At 49.6% G+C, this 21,014-nt stretch overlaps 1 protein-coding gene across 1 annotated transcript; it reads left to right on the top strand.

Moving 5' to 3' along the window:
• Positions 1 to 187: 187 nt before the first annotated feature.
• Positions 188 to 12,541, top strand: TMEM127 (transmembrane protein 127). The gene is made up of 4 exons (XM_077773479.1): positions 188 to 332; positions 731 to 1,048; positions 9,176 to 9,340; positions 10,108 to 12,541. The coding sequence occupies exons 2-4, from the start codon at positions 805 to 807 to the stop codon at positions 10,413 to 10,415; spliced, it is 717 nt and encodes a 238-aa protein (XP_077629605.1). The 5' UTR covers positions 188 to 332; positions 731 to 804; the 3' UTR covers positions 10,416 to 12,541.
• Positions 12,542 to 21,014: the final 8,473 nt, after the last annotated feature.

Raw genomic sequence — 21,014 nt, 5'->3', positions numbered from 1 at the left:
GAAGTGCCCGGAGCTGTGGCCGTGCTGTCCTCTGGGAGTTGTAGTCAACTTCCCATTCCGCAGGCAGAAAGCACCGCGGGACAGTCTCGAACTACCAGTCCCGTGAGGCCCTGCGCAGGGAGCCTGCGGCGCGCCCGGGCTATGACGCGCGCGGGGAACGGGGCGGGGAGCCGGAGGAGGCGGAGGCAGAGGTGGAGGAAGCCGGAAGTGGATCTGGCCCGGGTCGGTCCGGGCGTTGCGGGTTTGGGGCCTGGGATCGCTCGGCCCCCGGCAACTGCGGAACCTGTGACAGAACGGAGCGGCGCCATACCGGCCCTGAGGCCTGCTGACCGGTGAGGAACAGGAGTCGGTGTAGGGGAGGCTCCTTTCTGGCCACAGGTCGCACCCCAAGAGCACTGTTCCCAGATCCCGGGTCCCCGATCCTCGCGGCCCAGCCTGGTCCTCGACCTCTCGGCACTCTCTGGCCGAGACCCCGGGTCTTTCTCCCATCAGTAGCCGATACTAACGCCCTTACTCTGGTCTGCCCAGATTCTGGCCGGCTCTCAGCCCTCTCCGGGTCCCTGTTCATCACCTCCGCAGCCCCATTCCAGGGACCCTGTCCCCGCCCCCCCGACTCCTTGTCTGTGCTTGGCCCCAGGTCCCACCCCCTATTCTTGAGTGTGGGCCCTGACAGCGCTGCGCCAGCCTCCCCTTCCGTGAACCCAGCGCCTCGCTCTCATCCCCGGGACAGGCAGGCTCAGCGCGCCCTGCGGAGGTCCGCGGCGACCAGCAGCGACCGCGGAGCGACGGCGGGCGGCCCCGGGCATGTACGCCCCCGGAGGCGCAGGGCTGCCCGGCGGGCGCCGGCGGAGGAGCCCTGGAGGCAGCGCTCTGCCCAAGCAGCCGGAGCGTAGTCTGGCCTCGGCTCTGCCGGGTGCCCTGTCCATCACGGCGCTGTGCACTGCCCTCGCGGAGCCTGCTTGGCTGCACATCCACGGTGGCACCTGTTCCCGCCAGGAGCTGGGGGTCTCCGACGTGCTGGGCTACGTGCACCCGGACCTGCTGAAAGGTGAGGGCGCTGCGCGCCGGCCCTCTTCTTTCTGAGCGATAGGGCCTCCTTGGCTGAGAACAGAATGTGGTGCGGGCTGGAGCAGAGATAGCCAGGGGCAGGCACTTGTCTTTGAAAACAGCCCCATTCCTGCCTGGTGTACATGCCCACCAGGTGGCTCTGTTTGGGGTCTGGCCCCTCATTAATGATGATGTTATTCAGCCAGGCACCTGCTTCTCACGCCATGCTAATCTGCACCGCTGCTATTTTAGGATTCTGCCCGAGGAAGGGAGCTGTATATCCAGAACTGATAAGGGTGCTAGGCATCACAATTAGCTGCCCCCTTCAAAGGAACCTATGGGATATAGGAAGGTTTCTTTGGGGGCAGCCAGGTGGAGGGAGGAAGAGGAACTTTTTAGTGTGGCTAGATTTCAATAGATACTTTAGAGTTCTATCATAATTGCATTTTTGCTAGAGACAAAGGGAATCTATGGCATTTTTGATAACCAGAAGTCAGTTCCTTTGCCCCCTTGGTAAAACGATTGGAATTTGGTTCTTGGAACCTTTACAAGTGGGCTTAAATGAGGTAAGCTTGCTTTGTTCTTTATCATGCTTCCTAGGCAGGTGGGCAGGAAAGGAGAAAAGGGCTGTTCTCTTTACTTGGGCACTGGGGAGACCAAAGTTTCTGGAGGTGGGGGTGAGTGACCTGTCCCAGGGAGCCTCATGGGTTATCCTGCCCAGCCCTGTCTCCAGTAATGAGAGTAAAGGCTGTGTGGTGGGAGGGCAGGACTGCATGTACCTGGCTTCTACCCCCAAAATGGTCAGAGGACCCCAAAAAGCCCTTAGGAACAGCACAGTTCATCACCCCCAAGGTCTCTTGAACTATTCACGAAGGTCTTCATATTTTCTCCCTGGACTGCGCCCATCTGTGATGCATTCTAGATGTTTACTTCCCCATGTTATCAGAAGCGTTAGATATCTTTACTTTTCCTCTTTAAGGATTTAGGCACAGGGATTTGGTGAAAAGGTCAAATTCCCTTCTGTGCTTTGGATTAGATACCCCTTCTGCAGGCCTAGTCTGAAGGACCTATCCTTAGAACCTAATGTTGTCTTTCTCTAAGAGTTCTCTTGCTGTTTTGCATTTCTCTTGAGTTTTTGATGCTTTAGGATAATTTTGTAGAGAACAGGGTGGGCGTTTCTGACTTATTTCCACATTTCACCATGATGAAATCTGCTGGTTTGGCTCACTAAGACCCAACGTATACACACGATGGAGGCCTTGTGACGTGCAGCTTTTTCTCTGGCGTGTAGCTGGTGGCAGAAAAGCCATCCAGCTCAAGTAGAGCCTGGATGATTTTACCCTTAGCATGCTGCCTACCTTGAAGGACAGCTGCTGCCTTTCCGCTACTTCATCTAGATCTTTGCCACTGATCCTCTGCTGTTCCAGTGTTTCAAGAGCCTGCTGTCACCTATAAACCAGGAGAGAGTTCCTGGTACTTTCCCTCCCTTTCAAATCATTCCTGGAGAGGCTCACAGAATCTGTGTGATGGAGGGAGAGGCACTCTGGTCTCAAGTCCTTATTTCAGAGGCCCAGCAAGCTGTGTCTCAGAGAAGTGAAGTGATCTCTCCGGGTCACACAACCGGGGGCATAGCTAAGACTCCTCACACCTATTGACTCCAGTATAAAATGATGCTGTCGCCTATGTTTTTTAATCTTTGATTTACTTGAGTGTCATCGAGAATGATCTCATGAGTATTCCACGTTGGTGTGCATCCTTGTCAAAGTCATTTAAAAAATAAAAATAAATTCTTGATACAGGTTCTCTTTTGTTTACATACATATTTACCCCTTTCAAGAAATTTCTGAGGCCACATTTTGTCTTTTATAAAGCATGTTGCCTTAATCTTTACATTACATTTACTCACGTGTTTAGGGATCTTACCCCATGGATAGTTTCAACCTACTTTTCTGTGGCCACCTCCTTGGCCATTGCAAAGCTAGGAACATGTGGCTGTCCATTAGTAAGAAGGGTGACAGTGGTACTTCATGAACTCAGAGAATCAGGCAAGGAATCAGGAGGTCCCTGATTGCTTCTCTTCCTCCTTTTCTCTGTACCTGTTGGGTTTCTGGTACCCCGTGGGCCTTTAGACACAGGCAGTCCAGTGCAATTATGTTGATCCTTAGGGCCTGACCCATGTCCTAGCATGAAAGCCTGGGATATTCTGTATCTCAGGAGGGGGCAGAGCTGCGGGGCACAGATCTGATGCCTATGGATGCTACCAGAGGGAGAACAGACCCTTCCAGGTCTCTGCAGGTAAAGGGGAGTGGATAGGGCTGACAGGCTTTGGAGCAGTGCCTTCCTGTTTCTCAGCCCCCTGCCTGAGTGCCAGGCATTGTGCTAAGCACACTCCATGTCCGGCTTTAGTTTTTTCTGAATATCTTTATTTGGTAAGTACTGTCCTCAACTCATTTCACAAATGTCTCAAGCTCAGGGAGGTCAGATAACATGGGCTGAGAGGCAGATAGCCGGTGTGCATGATGTGGACTCCACTCTTAACCACTGCGCCTTTGTGCACTCTAGGTTTCTTTCTCCTTCTGTTGGAGCTGTCCCAGGCTTCTTATTTCCCCATTCTAGTGGAGTTTTTCCTCACAAGCCCAGCCAAAGCTGTGCTTCTTATCTCTCACTGCCTCAGCATTCCAGTTCAAGTTGGTGAACCAGAGGCAAAGCCTTCACCCTCTTGCTGTCATTTGCAGAGCCCCAGAAGGCTTTAGCAAAGCTGGCTGGCTCAAAAGATTTGGTCCTGAATTCTTCCACTCTGCAGGGGATGCCTGCTTCTCACACAGCTCTTCACCCTGGGCCCAGATCCATAGATGTGCTCAGACTGCTAGTGGCCCCAGATACGTGTTCCTTCTGAGCCCCAGTCCCTCTCTGTCAAGTGTGGCCAGCAAAGGGCAGCTCACAGCTTCAGGAAGCATCTTTGGAGAATGAGGAAGTTTGGGATTTGAAGTCAATGAATCACAGTTGACAACAAGCCACTGAGAGATCAAGGCCCTTCCAGGGAGGGCCAGTGTGCCTGCTGAGTGGTGACTCATGCAGCTGGCACTTTCAGTGCCTGCGAGGCCTGTCCCCAGAGACAGCTCTGCTAGGACCTCTAGTATCTATGGTATCACCCAGCCAGGCACTAGAGGAGCCTGTTGGAGTCCTGTGTCAGAAGCCTGTCCGGAAACTAAGAAGAAATCACAGTGAGCTCTGCAGGTGGGATGGATGATCGCTGAGGAATGGGACAAAATGGGGAAGTGCCTCTGACTCTCTGAGGTGCCAGTGCGGGTGAAGGGAGGGAGGATGCAACAGAAGAAGGGAAGTGTCCAGAAGCCACTTTAACCCTCCTGCCTTCAGTCTCTTTGGGTCAGGAGGGGATGAGAGCAGTGGGCAGGTAGACAGGAAGAGCCAGGGCCTTCAAAACAAATCCAGCCCAGTGACTCACCAGTGACCTTGGGCAAAGTCAGTTCCTTGGGATCCTATTACACGGCAGCTGCCTTCTTCCCTGGTGACTGGAGGGGGCAGTCAGCAATAATTACCAAAATAAACACAACTGGAGAAGAAGATGTGTTCTCTGACTTACCAGAGTGTAGTAGACTGCACCACTGGTTTGAATTTAAAATTGGGACCCTGCCCCATGTGCCATTTCTCTCCACAAATAAAATAATAACGTACATAGCATTTGGAGATTTTAGCAACCCTCAAAGGAGCGGATATTTGTTGCCCTCCCCGCCATTCTGATGTCTGGCACGGGAGGAGAGACACAGACATTGAGATCCTGACCCTGGGAGAGTCTGAGCTGGGTACTAAGTGTGTCTGTAATAACTCCGCCTGGCTTTTCTGTGTGCTCGGAGACTGTCTGATGAAAAGACTTCCTGGGATGTGAGGCAGACCCCTGGAGTATCTATAAGCATCGCTCTAAGGGAAGTTAATTTTTTAAACATTTTTTAATGTTTATTTATTTTTTTGAGAGAGAGACACACACACAGAGTGCAAGCAGGGGAGGGGCAGAGAGAGAGGAAGACACATAATCCAAAGCAGGTTCCAGGCTCTGAGCTGTCAGCACAGAGCCTGACGCAGGGCTCAAACTCACAAACCGTGAGATCGTGACCTGAGCCAAAGTCAGACACCCAACTGACTGAGCCACCCAGGCACTCCTCCAAGGGGAGTTTATATTAGGCTTCCCCACTATGCCTGAGGGTTTACTCACAGCTTTGGAGTTGTATTGAAACAAAACTCATTTGAATTGTGGGTCGAGAGCTCTTTCTCGGTACCACGTCATCACTCTGGTGGGGCAGATTCTTAGTCTGGCTTTAGTAGGCTCTGGCCCACACTGGCTGACGTATGCAGACAAGGAAGTACCAGTGGAAGGAGGAAAGGCACGCCAGGGATGACACAGCTGTGGCCCGGCTATCACAGCCCCAGTGCCGAGGGAGTGGACCAGAGGCAGGCAGTACAGGCTCATTGCTGGCATGGTGCGAGTTGACTGTCAGCACACCCCGGCATAGAGGGAACAGGTGTTACTGCTTTCATTTGCTAGATGCGAGAGCAGGGCATTTAAGTGACCTGCTCAAGGTAACATAGAGTCTGGGGTCCATCTAGATTTGGTGCCTTTCTGGTGTCCCCACTGCTTCTAAGAGCCAGACTGATGGGTGTGGCAGGTTTTGCCCAGTATAATTCCCACTTTTCGTGGCTCAGTGATCCAAAGCTTTCTTGCCTGGAAGAGGTTTCGTGCTTCCAGCTGTTCCCTTAGTGAGCTCAGCAGCCACCAGCTCTGAGGATGGCTCTGACAGCAATCATATTAACTTCTGACCCTTCGTTCAAATACAGCCCTTTAGGATTTGACTGATTACCTCCATTAGGAAAAAGTGAAATGGCTAACTCTGGTGCTTGGTGATTCCAAGCATCATGATGCCAGGGAGCCTGATGCAGGTTTGGAGTCTTACCTGGACTGTGTGACCTGGAGGAAGTCCCTTGACCTCCGGGAGCCTCCAATTCCTCATCTGGGCTGTGTGATGAATCCCCCAGTGCGGAGTGAGGCATAACCAAAGTAACCTTTTGTTTTGCGTTTGTTTTTAAGTAGGCTCTATGCCCAATGTGGGGCTTGCATTCACGACCCCAAGATCAAGAGTAACATGCTCTACGACTAAGCCAGCCAGGTGCCCCAGCTAAAATAATGTATGACCCATCTGTGTACACAGGCTATTCCTGGAGGGGTACACAAGAAACAACCAATAATGTTGGTCTCTTGGGTGGGGCTGTTGGACATTTGGAAAGAGAGGGACATCCTCTCTGAAGCTTTTTGTGATGTGCAAGTCTTTCTTATTGAAACAAGTGTATTATGAAACATAAGACACATAAGAGTATATATAACAAATGTACATTTTTAAGGATGGTAATAAAACAAACACCCTGTACTCCTATGCAGCCAAAGATAGTGTCGGCAGCCCTGATATATTTTTTCAGTTAAAACTAATTGTTAAAATTTAGTTGATTTTTTTAAGTTTATTTTTGAGAGAGAGAGCACACACATGCAAATGCACATGCATGCGTATGAGTGAGGGAAGGGTAGAGAGAGGGGGAGACAGAATCCCAAGCAGGCTCTGTGCTATCAGCACAGAGCCCGATGTGGGGCCTGAACTTACAAACTTCAAGATCTTGACCTGAGCCGAGATCAAGAGTCAGACGTTTAACCGACTGAGCCTCCCAGGTGCCCCAAAATTTAGTTTGTTTATTTGTTTATTTTGATAGAAAGTGCAAGTGGGGGAAGGAGGGGGAGAGAGAGAGGGGACCCCAAGCAGGCTCCATACGCTCAGTGCAGAGCCCCATGTGGGGCTCAAACCCATGAACCATGAGATCATGGCCTGAGCTGAAGTCAGATGCTTGATCAACTAAGCCACCCAGGCGCCCCTAGTTGATTTTTAAGAACCACAATTAAAGCACCACTCAGAGTGTCTGGCCGCATTAAGTAATGTGCTGAAATCAGAACACAGCCTGCTGCGGCACAGAGTGTGATGTAAGCCCTTATACCCTGCCGCTCTCAGGTTATTCTTGGAAGCACTAGAAGAACACTTTCGTCCTGCCCTGTCCCATCCCTGACACGTGCCTTGTGGAGCCCAAGAAGAACTATCTCAGAGGGCTTTTAACAATATTCAAGCAAAGGCAGGAAAGAGCCTCCTGCCTCCAGGAGCTTTTCTTTCAGTGAGTCCTAGACTCCTTCAGGCCACAGCACTATCTTAGGCTATGCAGGGCTGGGTGAAGTGAAGGCGGGTCCTGGTTGCTGGCAGAGCTCACTCATAAGCAAGCCTCTTGGCAGCAGGCGATTTCCCGGGCTGGATGATTGGGCCCCAGACAGATGGTCAGCTGACAAGAGAGTGACAGATAGCTCTGGGGCAGCTTAATGAATGACCTGCAGCCTGATCGAGGCATCTGAGTCCTGTGTGGGCTCAGCCAACATCTGCCTGGTGAATTCTGAGCTGGAGGCAGGGAATGTACGCTGTCACAAAGGCCCAGAGTCTCTTGGTCTGGTCGTTCAGCATGGGAGGCCGGACCCTCTGCCCAAGATCCAGTGATGCCAGTGTCTGTTGGCTTGAGCCTGTGTTATGGGGCTCAGGTCCCCTCTCCAGGTCCTGGACTCTTCTTCAACCGTCCACTTTCCTCCAGGTCCAGGAGCAGTGTTTCTTGGATTGCAAGCAAGGCTTGGCCCATCTGCAGGGGAATAACCTGGGCTGAGGGCTAAAATCCCTAGGCCACTGGCTAAAATCCCTAGGCCCTGCATGCTCTCAGCCAGCACCCCTGTGATTTTCATGTGCACTAGATTGATGACCGTCATCCCACAGCCTCTCAGCCTGAGATCAAGACTCAGGAAAGGAGCCTGTAGTCTGAGTCCTGCCAGCCCTTTCCAAAGTGTCCTAAATCAGTTGGTGACCCATGGCCTAAAAGAAAGAAGAATCTGCCTGTGGCTACAATAGAGGAGGGAGAGTTAGTGAAGGCCCGTTTCTTTTTACCAAAACTTAAAATGGTCTCTTTTTGGGCGGGCCTTTCTTTTGCCTGTTTCTGGGAGCTCTCGTAGTTTGCACAGATGTAAAATGGGACAGTGTTGTCTTGAAGGGGTTTTGTTTGTTTGTTTGTTTAAAGAAGATTCTAAAATCCTAGTAGTTTGCTCTTTGTGTCTGGTTTTCATCCTGGGACCTCCCTTCTCCATGACCCCGGGGACTCTGAAAGTTGAGTCTCTTGTTTCAGCATCTTCCTTTTTCTTGGTTCACTCCCTCATTTGGGTAGAGCATGCACCCCTCAGAGGCTTTGCCCTCATTTTAGAAGGTGTGGGGGCTGTCAGTTTCTGAGTCTGTCAGGCTTTTGCGGTGTAAACAGATTGCTTCTTAGCTTTTCCCACATTGGGCTTATACTTGGGCTTATCTGGTGTGTTAAGTCTGTTCTAAGTAGTTCTAACTCCTTTTAATTTCCAGTTTCCAGAACTTTGTTTTGCCCCTCTCCTCTTTGTGTAGGATTATGCCTTAAAATTTTTTTCTTTTGTTTTAGTAGCATGCAGGGAGGGAGCAGAAATAAATGTGACGTACTAGTCTACCATCTTTCCTATTCTATTTAGCACTCTTTTAATTTTCTATTTTTCTAAACTGCTTCAACTTCTTTTGGAACAAGAGAATGAATGAGTGACTAGATAGACAATCAACATTTACTGGCCTCTGGCCTCAGCCTCTTTGGCAGTCTCCGCTCAGAAGTCAGGGGGCTTTCCCTGCCAACCCAAAGCACGCTTTTGCAGAATGGGTTACCATGCCAGGCTAATTGTCAGGGTCTTTACAAATGGTTAGCAAAGTGTGGCAGGTACGAGGAAGTGGAGCCCTGCACTCAGACTGATTTTGTTGGAAAGGGAAGAGGGACCTGAGGCGCCTGGGAGCAGTGACCGGGGTTCCTGTCTGCTGTTCCATTTCCTCTGCAGGCCAGCTGGGACCAGGAGCTGAGACTGCTCGGTCCAGTACTCCCCTGGGTCCCCAGGACTGCGGTAGAGGGGGGCAGACTCCTCCCAGTGGGAAACTTGCTGCACCAGGGTGTTGCTTGGGGCCTTGAAAATCTGGTTCTTCCCCTACAGATTTCTGCATGAATCCCCAGACAGTGCTGCTCCTGAGAGTCATCGCCGCCTTCTGCTTCCTGGGCATCCTGTGTAGTCTCTCTGCGTTCCTCCTAGATGTCTTTGGGCCCAAGCATCCAGCTCTGAAGATCACCCGTCGCTATGCCTTTGCCCACATCCTTACAGGTAAGCTTGGGCCTGCTCACTGGGGGTAAGGAACTCTGCAGGGCGGAGGCATCACATCTAGAGTTGCATTTGGGGTCCTAGGGGCTTCTGTGAGCAGACAACCATTCCAAATGTTCGTTTCGGCTTTAGCCAAAAGCATCGAGTTGTAATAGCAGCTTGTTTCTTTCATTTGCACTTATGCCTGCCAGGGCCGCTGACCCACTTAGCCCAGCTGTGGAGAGGGAGTGTTGTTAGTATTCCACAAGGAATCTCAGTGTGCTCTAAGAACTGGGGTCCAAGCCCAGCGGGGCTCCTGGGGCCTGAAATGAGCAGGGAAGGAAACCAGGGTGTCTCCCTGTGTCTCCCCCGGAGGGCCTGGTCTCATCGCATTTGCCTCTTCCTGCTTCCCTGCACGCCACTGTTCTCTGTTAGACGTGGCCTCTGTCCTCCCTCCGGACTGGGCCGCTATGTTGATTTGACCTGTGGGGGTGCCGATTCCAGCCCCCGAACTGTATGATCTGGTCAATCCCTTTCAAGCACACAGTGACTAGAGCAGCCTGACATCCCAATTCCAAACTCTTGAGACAGAGAGACTCTGACTGGCCAAGAAGGGGCCGGGCATCTGGACCCGGGCCCAGCCCGAGAGTGTCATGGCCAAGAGAGCTCTCCATCACAGGGTCTGGGGCGGGGCAGGTTCTCTGAGAATGGGGTTTGGGGAGAGAGGCTGCAGACGGTTCTGTGAGCATCCCTACTAACCCCCCCTTCCATGCTGTCGCTCTGTCCCCCAGTCCTGCAGTGTGCCACCGTCATTGGCTTTTCTTACTGGGCTTCCGAACTCATCCTGGCCCAGCAGCAGCAACATAAGAAGTACCACGGCTCCCAGGTCTACGTCACCTTTGCTGTCAGTTTCTACCTGGTAGCAGGAGCCGGTGGAGCCTCGATCCTGGCCACAGCAGCCAACCTCCTGCGCCACTACCCCACGGAGGAGGAGGAGCAGGCCCTGGAGCTGCTCTCCGAGATGGAGGAGAACGAGCCCTACCCAGCAGAGTATGAGGTTATCAACCAATTCCAGCCACCCCCGGCGTACACACCCTAATGCCTGCTGAGGGCTTTTTTCCGCAGCAGCCCCTCCCCGCTCTGCGGCACCTCTCACCCCAGAGGAGCTCCTGTCCCCAGCAGGCCTCACTGGTAGGATCCTTACCATTTCACCAAACCTTCCCAGGAGAGACTCTGCCTTTAGGGTTGTTCATATATCCCTGCTCTCAAAACCTGGGATTCACGGATTTTATATAATGCACTGTTTTCCCTCTTGTCACCTTCCTGTCCCTTCGCGGTCACTAGTCATTACCAACCAGGGATGGTCATACAACTTTTCTCCCTTCATGGGCCATATCTTTGAAACTGGGACTTACCCTGAGCAGCTGCTGACAGTGGGCGGTCCCAGCTAGAAGGGTCAGCAGGTGCCGAGGGAAAGGGGGCTGTGCCCTTCTTAACAGTCCGTGTTTGTCCCACAGCTGTAGCCCTGGACTGACCCCACCCCCCATTCCTTCTTGGAGGGCCCCAGTACTGGGCCGCCCACTCCATGGAATTCTCTGCACTTTAGTCTTTGGACTTCCCATGATGTGTGTTCTGGTTTTATGGGAAGAAGGAATTGCTGTCGGGAACCAGAGCCAGTGCTCTCCCCGCCCTGCCCTTGCTTGAGAGCCCCGGCAAGGAGAGCAGCAGCTGGCGTGGGCCTGAGGCCCCCCCGGGGCCTGGAAAGGGTCAGAGTGAGGGGGACCAACTCTCCCTAGCTCTTTCACCTTTTAAACATGAGTGGTTTTAGAAGGAAAAAAGCAAAACCAACCAACAGCAACAATATTCTTTTTAAACTAGCGACAAGACTGTTGTCGTTTTTTCAGACACGTATCCCATTCCTTTTGGCTCCACAGTGTTTTGGGCCGCAGCTCCTCCCAGGTAGTTCCTCCCTGAACCTCTCCCAGCAGAATGCAGCCTCTTCCCTTGCTCCCTCCCCTGCAGTGACCCGGCTCCCTGGGCCCTTCCTGTGGAACCCAGAGCCCCGGCAGCCCCCCTCGGGGGCTGAGGACTGTGGCCTGGCTGGCCGGCCAGCGTGGTGCTCCTCAGGACTGTGGCACTGAGATGTAACCTGGCCTCCGTGCGGGAACAGGGGCCACAGCAGGGCAGGAAACCCACCACTCTCCACATTAGGAACCACAACCAGTGGGGTCCCCTTGCGTGAGGTGTCAGAACCACCCTGTCAGATGAGCAGACCTGGCTGTGTCCTTCAGGCTCAGTGCGTCCCCTAGACTGTGACGTGGGGCAACAGCTTGCTGCAGGCCCCGCTTCTCTTCTTGAATGTACTCTGTCTGGTCTTGGAGTGTGCCACTGGCTCTTTCTTGCCCAGTCATCACTCGGGCTGTGCTGTGTGCCACACATAGCTTTGGGTCAGGCTGGAGACTCTGCCCCGAGATCTGGGGCACAAGTGGGAGAAACTTGAGAGACCTTCACCGTGGATCCAGGTGGCCATGCTTCTTTGGGATCAGTGTCCAGTGCTGAGCTGAAAAGCAGATCGGATCCCAATTTCCTTTCACGGGCAACAGACAGAACAAGACTGGAGAATGGATACCACTGTTGAATTGTGGCTGGAAAGGGACTGTCTTGTCCGTCGTCCTTCTTCAGCCTGTCATCCTGGGGACATCTGGACAGCTGCCTGTGTGGGAGGTGAAGACCATGTCTGTGCATGAGTGAAGGCTGCCTGGAGTTCAGTGTGACACCAAAGTGTTTCCCATGGTGACTCTCACACTCTTCCAGACTCTTAGGCAAGAAAGACTACGGTATGATACCTGAGCACAAAGCCAAGGAGCTAACTTTTAAGTCTCTCTGTAAAGTCCGAGTTTGCCTTTGGCAGACCTCCAGGATGCGGCCAGCTCTCCCTGACTGTGGGTGTCGAAGCAGGCAGACCAAGAGGCCGGGCACCAAACACGCATGCCAAAGTGACCGGTCATCTCATGAGGACCCAGACATGACCCTGTGGACCGTTCCATGTAATTTGGAACCCACTTTTTATTAGCTCCCCATACCTCTGGCCTTTCTCCTTTCCCCTGCCACCCTGACACTGATAGTTTGTCATATGAATCCCCCTGGTTGTGTTTTTTTTTTTTTTTCTAGAAAAAAAATTAAAAAGCAAAACAAAACAAACTACAAATACAAATGTAAATGCCAGTGGCCCCCTGTCATTTTTCTGTTGCAGTTTCCTCCGATTTGGTTTGTTTCCTTCCTCTTATAGAAGCAGGAGAAATCGATGAAGTGTGTGATTCAATAAAAAGAAAAGAAGGGACTTGCATGGGCTTACTCCATGCAAGGCACTTCCACCTCTATGACCCTTCTGATCCTGATACCGTCCACACCAGGGTCCCAAGGCTAGGAGCGTTAGACACCTGCAGCCCGAGTCCGTGTCTGCAGACCCTGAGCTCTTCTCCCGCAGCTGCTGGTTAGCTGCAGAAGAGGAAGCTGCTTCTGAACCCCAGCCATGGTGTGGGAAGAAATAGACTTCTTGAGAGCTGGGACTTGGGAGAAGGAGCTGCACTTCTTTTGAAACCACAGGGGATGATTTCTTACAGGAAGAGGCATGTGAATGGAGACAGTTACAGGAATGTAACTTGTAGCAGAACTCGTGCTTTAGTGTCCATGCCTCACATGGCCACCCACTTTCCCTTCATGCAGCCGACACGCTAGACCAAACTGTGTATCATGGTAGGAGTTTAGGGCTCTCTTTGAGGAGCGGCCCGTTTAGGTGTTCTTTTTCTTTATTCTTTGGAAGAGTACATATCTTTCTTGAAAGCTAGGAATGTGCTCTCTTTCACTTCATTTCAGACCATTACAAATGGCGCGTGTTGTATACAAGTGCCTTTAGGCACCGTGAGAAGAAACGAGGTGACCAGTGGCCCCATCTCCAAGGATTTACATTCTTAGTTCAGGAGATGGTCTTGTTCACAAATAGGCAGTGAAGTAAGTGGTCTAATGGACAGCTGGGGAAAGCTCTGTGCCGAGAGGGGAGGCTGGTTATGACTTGAGCGATTACAAAAGGCTTCACGGAGGAGGCAGCTTGAACTAGGCTTACTGTGAGAATTTGGAAGTAGGGTGTGGGGAATTTCCACTGAGGGAATAGCAAAAGCAGAAGCACAACTGGAGGCCCAGATACGGTGAGAGAAGAGGTTAGAAAGTTGGGAGGGGCCCAATGAAGGCACTAAAAGCAGTGGGAAATCCTGGAAAGGTTTCGAGAAGAGAACAGAGGGATCCAGATTTATTTTAATGGCTCTGGTGACAGTGTGAAGGAGGCTCAGCCTCCTGTTAAGTATTAGAGCCTGAGGGTGTGGGGAAAGGGGAAGTGGTGTGGGGGCCCTGGAAACTTGCGGAAGGGGAAGACAGCAGTCTCCTAGCTTGGAGGCAGAGCCAGCAGTGCGGCTTAGAAGGGCTTACTGATGAGCAGCTGCAGGATGTGAAGGGCAGCAAGGAGAGAACCTTGGAGAACAGCGGAAGAGGTGGTTGCATTCTGGGGAAGAGCAGTGTTCTTAAAATAACTAGAGAATCTCCAGCGGACATCTCACCCAGAGGTTCACACCATCAACCACTAAACTCATAGGTCACAAGGTTCTGGAGTGAGACAAAGGAACTAAAAAACTTCTTGGCCCTTGTTTTCAAAGAGCCTGAAATCTCCCCTGCATTTTTTTCTGGGAGTGGCATTTTATTTTATTTTATTTTATTGGGGTTGGAGAAGCACATGGAGGAGAGAACTTGACTCCTCTTTGAATGGTGTGCCTAAAGTGAAGGCACTCTATTAGGTGCCCACTATGAGAACGAAGATAAACAGTTCCTCACGTGGGGAAAATGGTTGGCTTTGCTGCTGTGGGCCAGGGAAGTTTCCTCAGGAAAGATTTCAATGGTTTCTTAAAGCTGAAGGATTTATGTTGGCCTCGTCTGCCCACTCAGCTGAGTGGGGAGAAAAACAGTGGATGGTGAGAGGCTTTGTAAGATGAGTTCAAGGAGACATGAAGGCTCCTCAGCCCTTTAGACAACCATGTGTCTGAAGAGTTGGTAATGAAAAACTTTCAAAGAGACCTCTTTTGGTTCTGTCTTACTTAAGGGCTTGTAAGCCTCTGAGAATGGGACAGGAGGCACAGGGCCTGCAGGCAGCCCTGTTTGGAAGCTTCCCGTTCTCTTGGTCTCTGTAGCAAAAATGGCAGCTAGCCTTGTAAAGGATCTTTCCTTAATGGTGAGGTCTGACAAGACCCCGTAGCTCAGTCCTCCACCTTGGTTTTACCTTCCTCTTGGGGTTCTCTCATCTAGATTTCTAGTGCCACAACTATTGGCAGGCAGTCTCCTTCTGGAATAACCTTGGGATGGTGGGTGGGTTTTGTTTTAAAAGGGGGAAGGCTGTCCCTTATTTATGCTTTCCCACCTGTTTGCTTCCTTGTGCTCTAGGAAGAGTGGTGAGAGAAATTTGTGCATATGTTCACCTGAACACACCAACTATTATGTTGCACAGGCTTTGTGTGTTGTTTTTTACATTAGTTAGTTAGGGCCAGGGGGTCATGCTCTCTTATGGAATGTTCAGTCACCAAATGAATACAATGTGCTTTGTGAAGGATACAAAGATGTGAATACACACAATCCTTGTCCTTGAGGGTCTTCCAGTCCAGCTGTCAGGAAAGAGGAAATCTGCAAGGCAGAGACCCGACAAGGGCAGTTGATGCCCCTTGAGACTAATGGTCCAGGAAGGCTTCATGAAGGAGAGACTGAATATGGAAATTGAGGAATGGGCAGGCGCATATAAGAATAATGTAATCAATGGTGTGACAGTAAGAAACGGACAGGCTTTGGGGGGACAAGGAGTCAGTGTTTTGAAGTGGTGATAACCCTCAGGAGGAGAGTAATAAGGTGGAGGGACCCAGCCCATGAGGGCCTGGAAAGCAAAGGTATTGTCAGAATACTTATAGCTCCAGGATATAGAACTCTTAACACAGAACTATCTTAATTAAATGGAATTTATTGGTTTGTATAACTGAAAACGTGACTTGGCTGGATCCCGGTGCTCAAATGATGATGTCAAGACTCTATTTCTCTAGCTCTCTGTTCTGCTTATAGGCTCAGGCAGTCTCTCCCTAAAGGTGGTGAAGATGGCCAAAGCAGCCCTAGGGTTATACTAACCTCTTGTTTAAGGACTAGGATAAGTCTCTTTTGTCCAAGGGATTTTGATCTGGTTCTGGACGACTTGACTTGAAGTGCCTGGGCCTGGCAGCTCAAGCTCTATCCTTGATGACAAAAACAGATGCTTTCATGAATTGTTTTTAAGTTGTGAATTAGGGGAAACTGCCTGCTATGAAAAGATTTCACATACGGATGGATGAGTAAGTGGATGAATGTTGTAAATACTTCCCGTTCTAAATAATAGATGAACAGAGCTTTCGGTTACATAGCATTTTGAAGGGAGAAGACAATTACTGCTGCCTCTTAGCCTGACTGTTGGAGCCCAGGGTTTGCATCAGACTTAGACAACTTATTTTCCAAGTACTTGGGGAAGAGGGACCAAGGCATGGGCATCAAATCCTAATTAACTTTAGAGTGGGCCCATTTAACTCTCTGGGGAATGCCTATCCTTAGATATAATGCCTGAGAAATGATTTTTACATATACTGCTAAACCAATAAATTGGTGCTTCCTAACTGCCAGATCCCCAAACTGAGAGAGATTATGTCCAGTCTGGGACCTGGAGCCTGCATGAGGAACCTGCCATGAGGAAGGGTGGCTCAGAGAGCAAGGGCATCTGCTAAGGGATACCAGAGAAAGACACCTGGAGAGGGGAGTACTCAGGGTCCCTAGCACTTCCCAGGCAAATACAGTCCATGAGCCGACTCCCCACACCAGCTCTCTGGACAGACATACTCTTATTGTATGGGACAGAGTTGGGTTCCCTGGGCAGCAGACTGAGATGAAGATTAGCATGTGGTATTGGGAGCGTTCCCAGGTTCAACACCTATGGAGGAAGGGAAGGAAGCAGTCTTGGTCAGAGGGAGAAAGTGGGGTGCAGTCATCTCCATATAGGCTTTAGCTGACCCCACAGAGTTCTCAAGATGGGATGATGGCCTTTTGAGTTGCCCTGAATTGGGGTGGGGGACCAGGCCTTTATATGCTGGCTTCAGCCAGTCATTGGATGCATACCCTAGAGAGGACGATGTTACCTTGGGTGAGGAAGCTCTATCACCTGGGGGCAATTCCTAAAGAGGACTGATAACTGAGGGCTGTTAGCCAGCAATACTCAAAGTACCTAGGAACAGGGGCGCCTGGGTGGCTCAGTAGGTTGTGTCTGATTTAGGCTCAGGTCATGATCTCACGGTTTGTGGGTTCGAGCCCACGACAGGCTCTGTGCTGACAGCTAGCTCAGAGCCTGGAGCCTGTTTCAGATTCTGTATCTCCCTCTCTCTCTGACCGTCCCCTGCTCAGGCTGTCTGTCTCTCTTAGAAATTTAGATAGATAGATAGATAGATAGATAGATAGATAGATAGATAGATAGATAAATCACCTCACATAGGAATTACTACCTCCATCATATATTATACTCTGTTGCTTGCTCNGGTGGCTCAGTAGGTTGTGTCTGATTTAGGCTCAGGTCATGATCTCACGGTTTGTGGGTTCGAGCCCACGACAGGCTCTGTGCTGACAGCTAGCTCAGAGCCTGGAGCCTGTTTCAGATTCTGTATCTCCCTCTCTCTCTGACCGTCCCCTGCTCAGGCTGTCTGTCTCTCTTAGAAATTTAGATAGATAGATAGATAGATAGATAGATAGATAGATAGATAGATAGATAGATAATTCAAAGTACCTAGGAAGAAGAAGCTCTTCAGTCATGAAGGTGGACCTGGATGGTATGTCATGGTGTCCACTATTCCTTTTGTTTGCTATCCAGATCCACTTCTTTGTATAAGTTTTAGGAGCAGCTTGATTTTTCTGCAGGAAGCTGATGGTTAATGGGACGAGCCACATATCCCACAACAGCTGGTCTTGAGGCCCCAACTAGATAACATAATCTTCCTTTTCTATCCATTTTAGATGCTTCTCAACCTCAGGAAGTACTTTCGCCGAGCGCCTGGTCACCATGTTTTTTTCAGGCCGTAGTTACTGCACTTCTCTTTTTATTATCAGAATCAAGCAATGGTGTAACAAAGAGACAGTCAGCTGAACTGTCTGGGTGCCAAAATATCTTCCTCTTTGTTCCCATTGTGTAATTGTAGCCCTGGCTCTTCTTGATAATTGGGGTCAATTACTGCTGCCAGGATGTTGACTCCTTCTTGCCTGCTGGTCCCTTGGCATGAGGAGCTCAAAGTGCCTGGTGGCACCTGAAGATTAAAGTTCAATGGGATTTTTGTTATAGCCCCCAATGAAAATACTCCCACTTTGGGAAGCAGGACCTTAAAACCCTGAGCTGAGTTGCAGTGACAGAAATACCCAATGGGATCACTGGGGTTAATGGTAAGTGAAGCTACTCCTACTTCTACCACTTGCTTCCTGGACCTATATATTCTTATTGGGACATAGCACCATATTGACTGTTGAGAGTGTACACTGTGTCATGGAAGGCAGTGCCCTACCCTACGTTGATATCAACTGTGCTGAAACCTCAGCTATGCCTTCACAGTCCATTCCTTCTCTCTGTTCATGCTGGCATCTAGAAGGTACAGAATATGATAAGGCCAGTGGATCCCATGGTCATGCACCATGGCCATGCCTCCTTTGCTGTGCAATGAATGGGTCCTTTGGTCTGAGGCACTGTTAAATGGGATCCCATGTCAATGGGTCAGATATTCAGTCAATACTCAAGATATTGGTGCTGGCTGAGGCCCTACAGGCAGAAAAAGCAAACAACAGCCAGAGTGTAGCAATTCTAGTCAAAATAAACTGCTGCCTTTTCCAGGATGGAAAATTCAACTTGTTATTAAGCCTGGTTGCTCTCCTTGAGGAATACTGCCATTTTGGGGGCTCAGCATTGGATTAATTGCTGGTAGGCTGGGCATTCAGCAGTGGCATCAGCCTTTGTGAGTGGGAGCCCATGCTCTTGCATCCATGTATTACTCCCATTCCTACTACCATGGCTATTCCATTCACATGCCCATTGTGCTGGTACTGAGGTGGCTGATCGCATCTGGCTGATATCAACTGGTGAGTTATTCTTCCTACTTGGTTCCTCAGGGCCTCTTTCATGGTAGATACTCTCTGGAGGGCATCTGCACACTTCTTGTCCACTCACAGAGACCATCTACATCCATATCTCTCTCACAGACCTTTTTTTCTTTTTTAAGTTTATTTTTGAGAGAGACAAAGATAGCATGAGTGAGGGAGGGCAGAGAGAAAGGGAGACAGAGAATCCTAAGCAGGCTCTGCACTGCCAGTGCAGAGTCCAATGTGGGGCTCAAACCCACAAAACCATGAGATCATGACCTGAGCGGAAACCAAGAGTTGGATGCTTAACTGACAGCCACCCAGGCACCCCTCTCCCAGACTTTGTCTTTTTTTTTTTTTAATGTTTATTTTTGAGAGAGAGAGAGAGAGAGAAAGAGGTGGAGATAGAGATCCTGAATCCAAAGCAGGCTCTGGGCTCTGAGCTGTCAGAACAGAGCCTAATGTGGGGCTGGAACTCATGAGCTATGAAATCAGGACCTGAGCTGAGGTCAGAGGCTCAATCGACTGAGCTATAAAGGTGCTCCTTCTCGTTTGTCTTTTTCTCCTGCCAGGTCCCCAGGTCCCCAATCAACCAGCCAAGCCAACTGTCAGTGCTGTGAGTCCATATATATTCTAACTACTGCTTCACTTCTTTCCTCACAAAGTGGAAGGTCAGGTGCACCACTGAGGATTTACCCAATGGGAGAATTTTCCTGGCCACTGTCTTTCAAGATCACCTTAGGGTGGGGCTATATAGTACAGCCACAGTTCATTTCCTGCTTGCACCCATGTACCATTCTAATCTATCAGCAAACTAAATTTTGCTTTTTTTGTTTTTTCTCTTCTTCGTCAGCTGATCATAAAGAGACCTCACTTCCTATGCAGCCCTAGGTATGAGTCGAGGGAAAGGCACTGGTGCATATGGTGACATGTCTAGGCCATCTGCTGGTATAGCTTACTTGAGCCCCTGATCCCGTCCATCTCCAATTCTGTCCTACTATGAATTACTGCTGGGCCTACTCAACTTTGTTTGGTAAGTCTGAAAGGCAGAACCTAACTTACATAAAACAAGCTCATGATGAAGAATTTGGGGTCAATAAAAGTCTACAAAGGGAATAAGTTTTTCAACTTGTTCTGGGGATACACAAGCAAAAACAGATTGTTGATAACGGATTGGAAGGGAGGTCAGGCTCGAGAATACTGTTACGGCCTGAACAAAAAAGTGGTAGAGAGAATGGTGTAGAAGAAACTGATTTATGAAATTCCAAAGCGAAAGAATTGGTAAGTTGGTACAGAAATGGGAGACAGCAAACATATTTATGCCATCCTTTTAAAAAACAAAATCATAGCTGCGAAAGGAAGGAGAAAGGTGGTATCTGGAAAGAGGACGAGTTAAAAGTCTTTTGTTCAAAGCTTTTATGAAGATGGACTTGTGTTTATGTACTGAAGGAAAAGAGGCAGTAGAGATGGAGAACAATGGCCTGATTAGAGGGTTAGAGGGGCTCAGCTGAATTTTTCGAGAACTCATTTTGATAAAACAAAAACAGAAAAGAAAAAAGAAAAAGAAAAAAAAGAAGTGCTAAGCTTTTAATCAAGGGAGCAAGACAGTAGGAAAGTTCAGCCTCTGCCCACACCCCCTCTCCTGGCCATCACTGAGAGAATACTGACTCAACAAAGCTTCAAATACTATTTTCCGTTACATACCCATTTCTCCTTACCTGCTGTCAAGGGAAAATAAGTAACAATACCAATCCTCAGAGTAAAAGCAGATAGTCTGGAGAGATCTAAATTTCCACTTCCAGTAAAGTTTCTTTTTCTTTTAGAAAAACATCTTTTATTAAGAATATCTACAACAGCTCAAATAGCTACAGTAAGAGTAAAATTTCTTAATGCATTGTCTTGGAATGAGCACAAGATATTCTTTTGTATCAAGATATTCTTTTACAGTATTTGTTCTTGTCCCTAAGGTACTTAATATAAGTGTAAAAAAATAAAAGGAAACAATTTAGTGTAAGGGTTTTCCTACTGGACGTACAGCAGTTGTATTTAATGAGATCGGTACAGAATGTAAGTTAATGCCCTTCGAGATCATTTAGCCAGGGTGTTCAGGGTGTTGCAAAGTAGGTTTTAGGAAACCTGTTTACCTTCTAATACCTTTGAGTCAAAGAGAGTGGGACAGCTACTAAGCGAACTGGTGCGTCTGTCCTAAGTAACTCCATTGCTGCCCTTTTACCAAAAGGCTTTTGCATTTCCAGGCTGCGACAGGCCACCTGCCCACGTAGCTCTCTGGAAAGTGTCCTGGGCTCTAAGGATGCCACGACAGTCCATTCTAGCTACGTGGGGTTCGGAGAGAAGATGAGTGCTACGACTCCGATCCCCGGAGACCATCTCTGTACCTAGCTTATTGAGAGCGCTTCCGGGAGAGGCCAGCCGGAGATCGACGAAGGTATTGATGGCAGCTGCTTCTAAGCCTCAGCAAGGTCTC

Source organism: Crocuta crocuta, unplaced genomic scaffold (assembly GCF_008692635.1).
Source record: "Crocuta crocuta isolate KB4526 unplaced genomic scaffold, BGI_CrCroc_1.0 scaffold67, whole genome shotgun sequence".
In the NCBI taxonomy this organism is placed as follows: Eukaryota; Metazoa; Chordata; class Mammalia; order Carnivora; family Hyaenidae; genus Crocuta; species Crocuta crocuta.
Note: the sequence above shows the minus strand (reverse complement) of the source record. Positions and strands in the feature narration are given on the sequence as shown.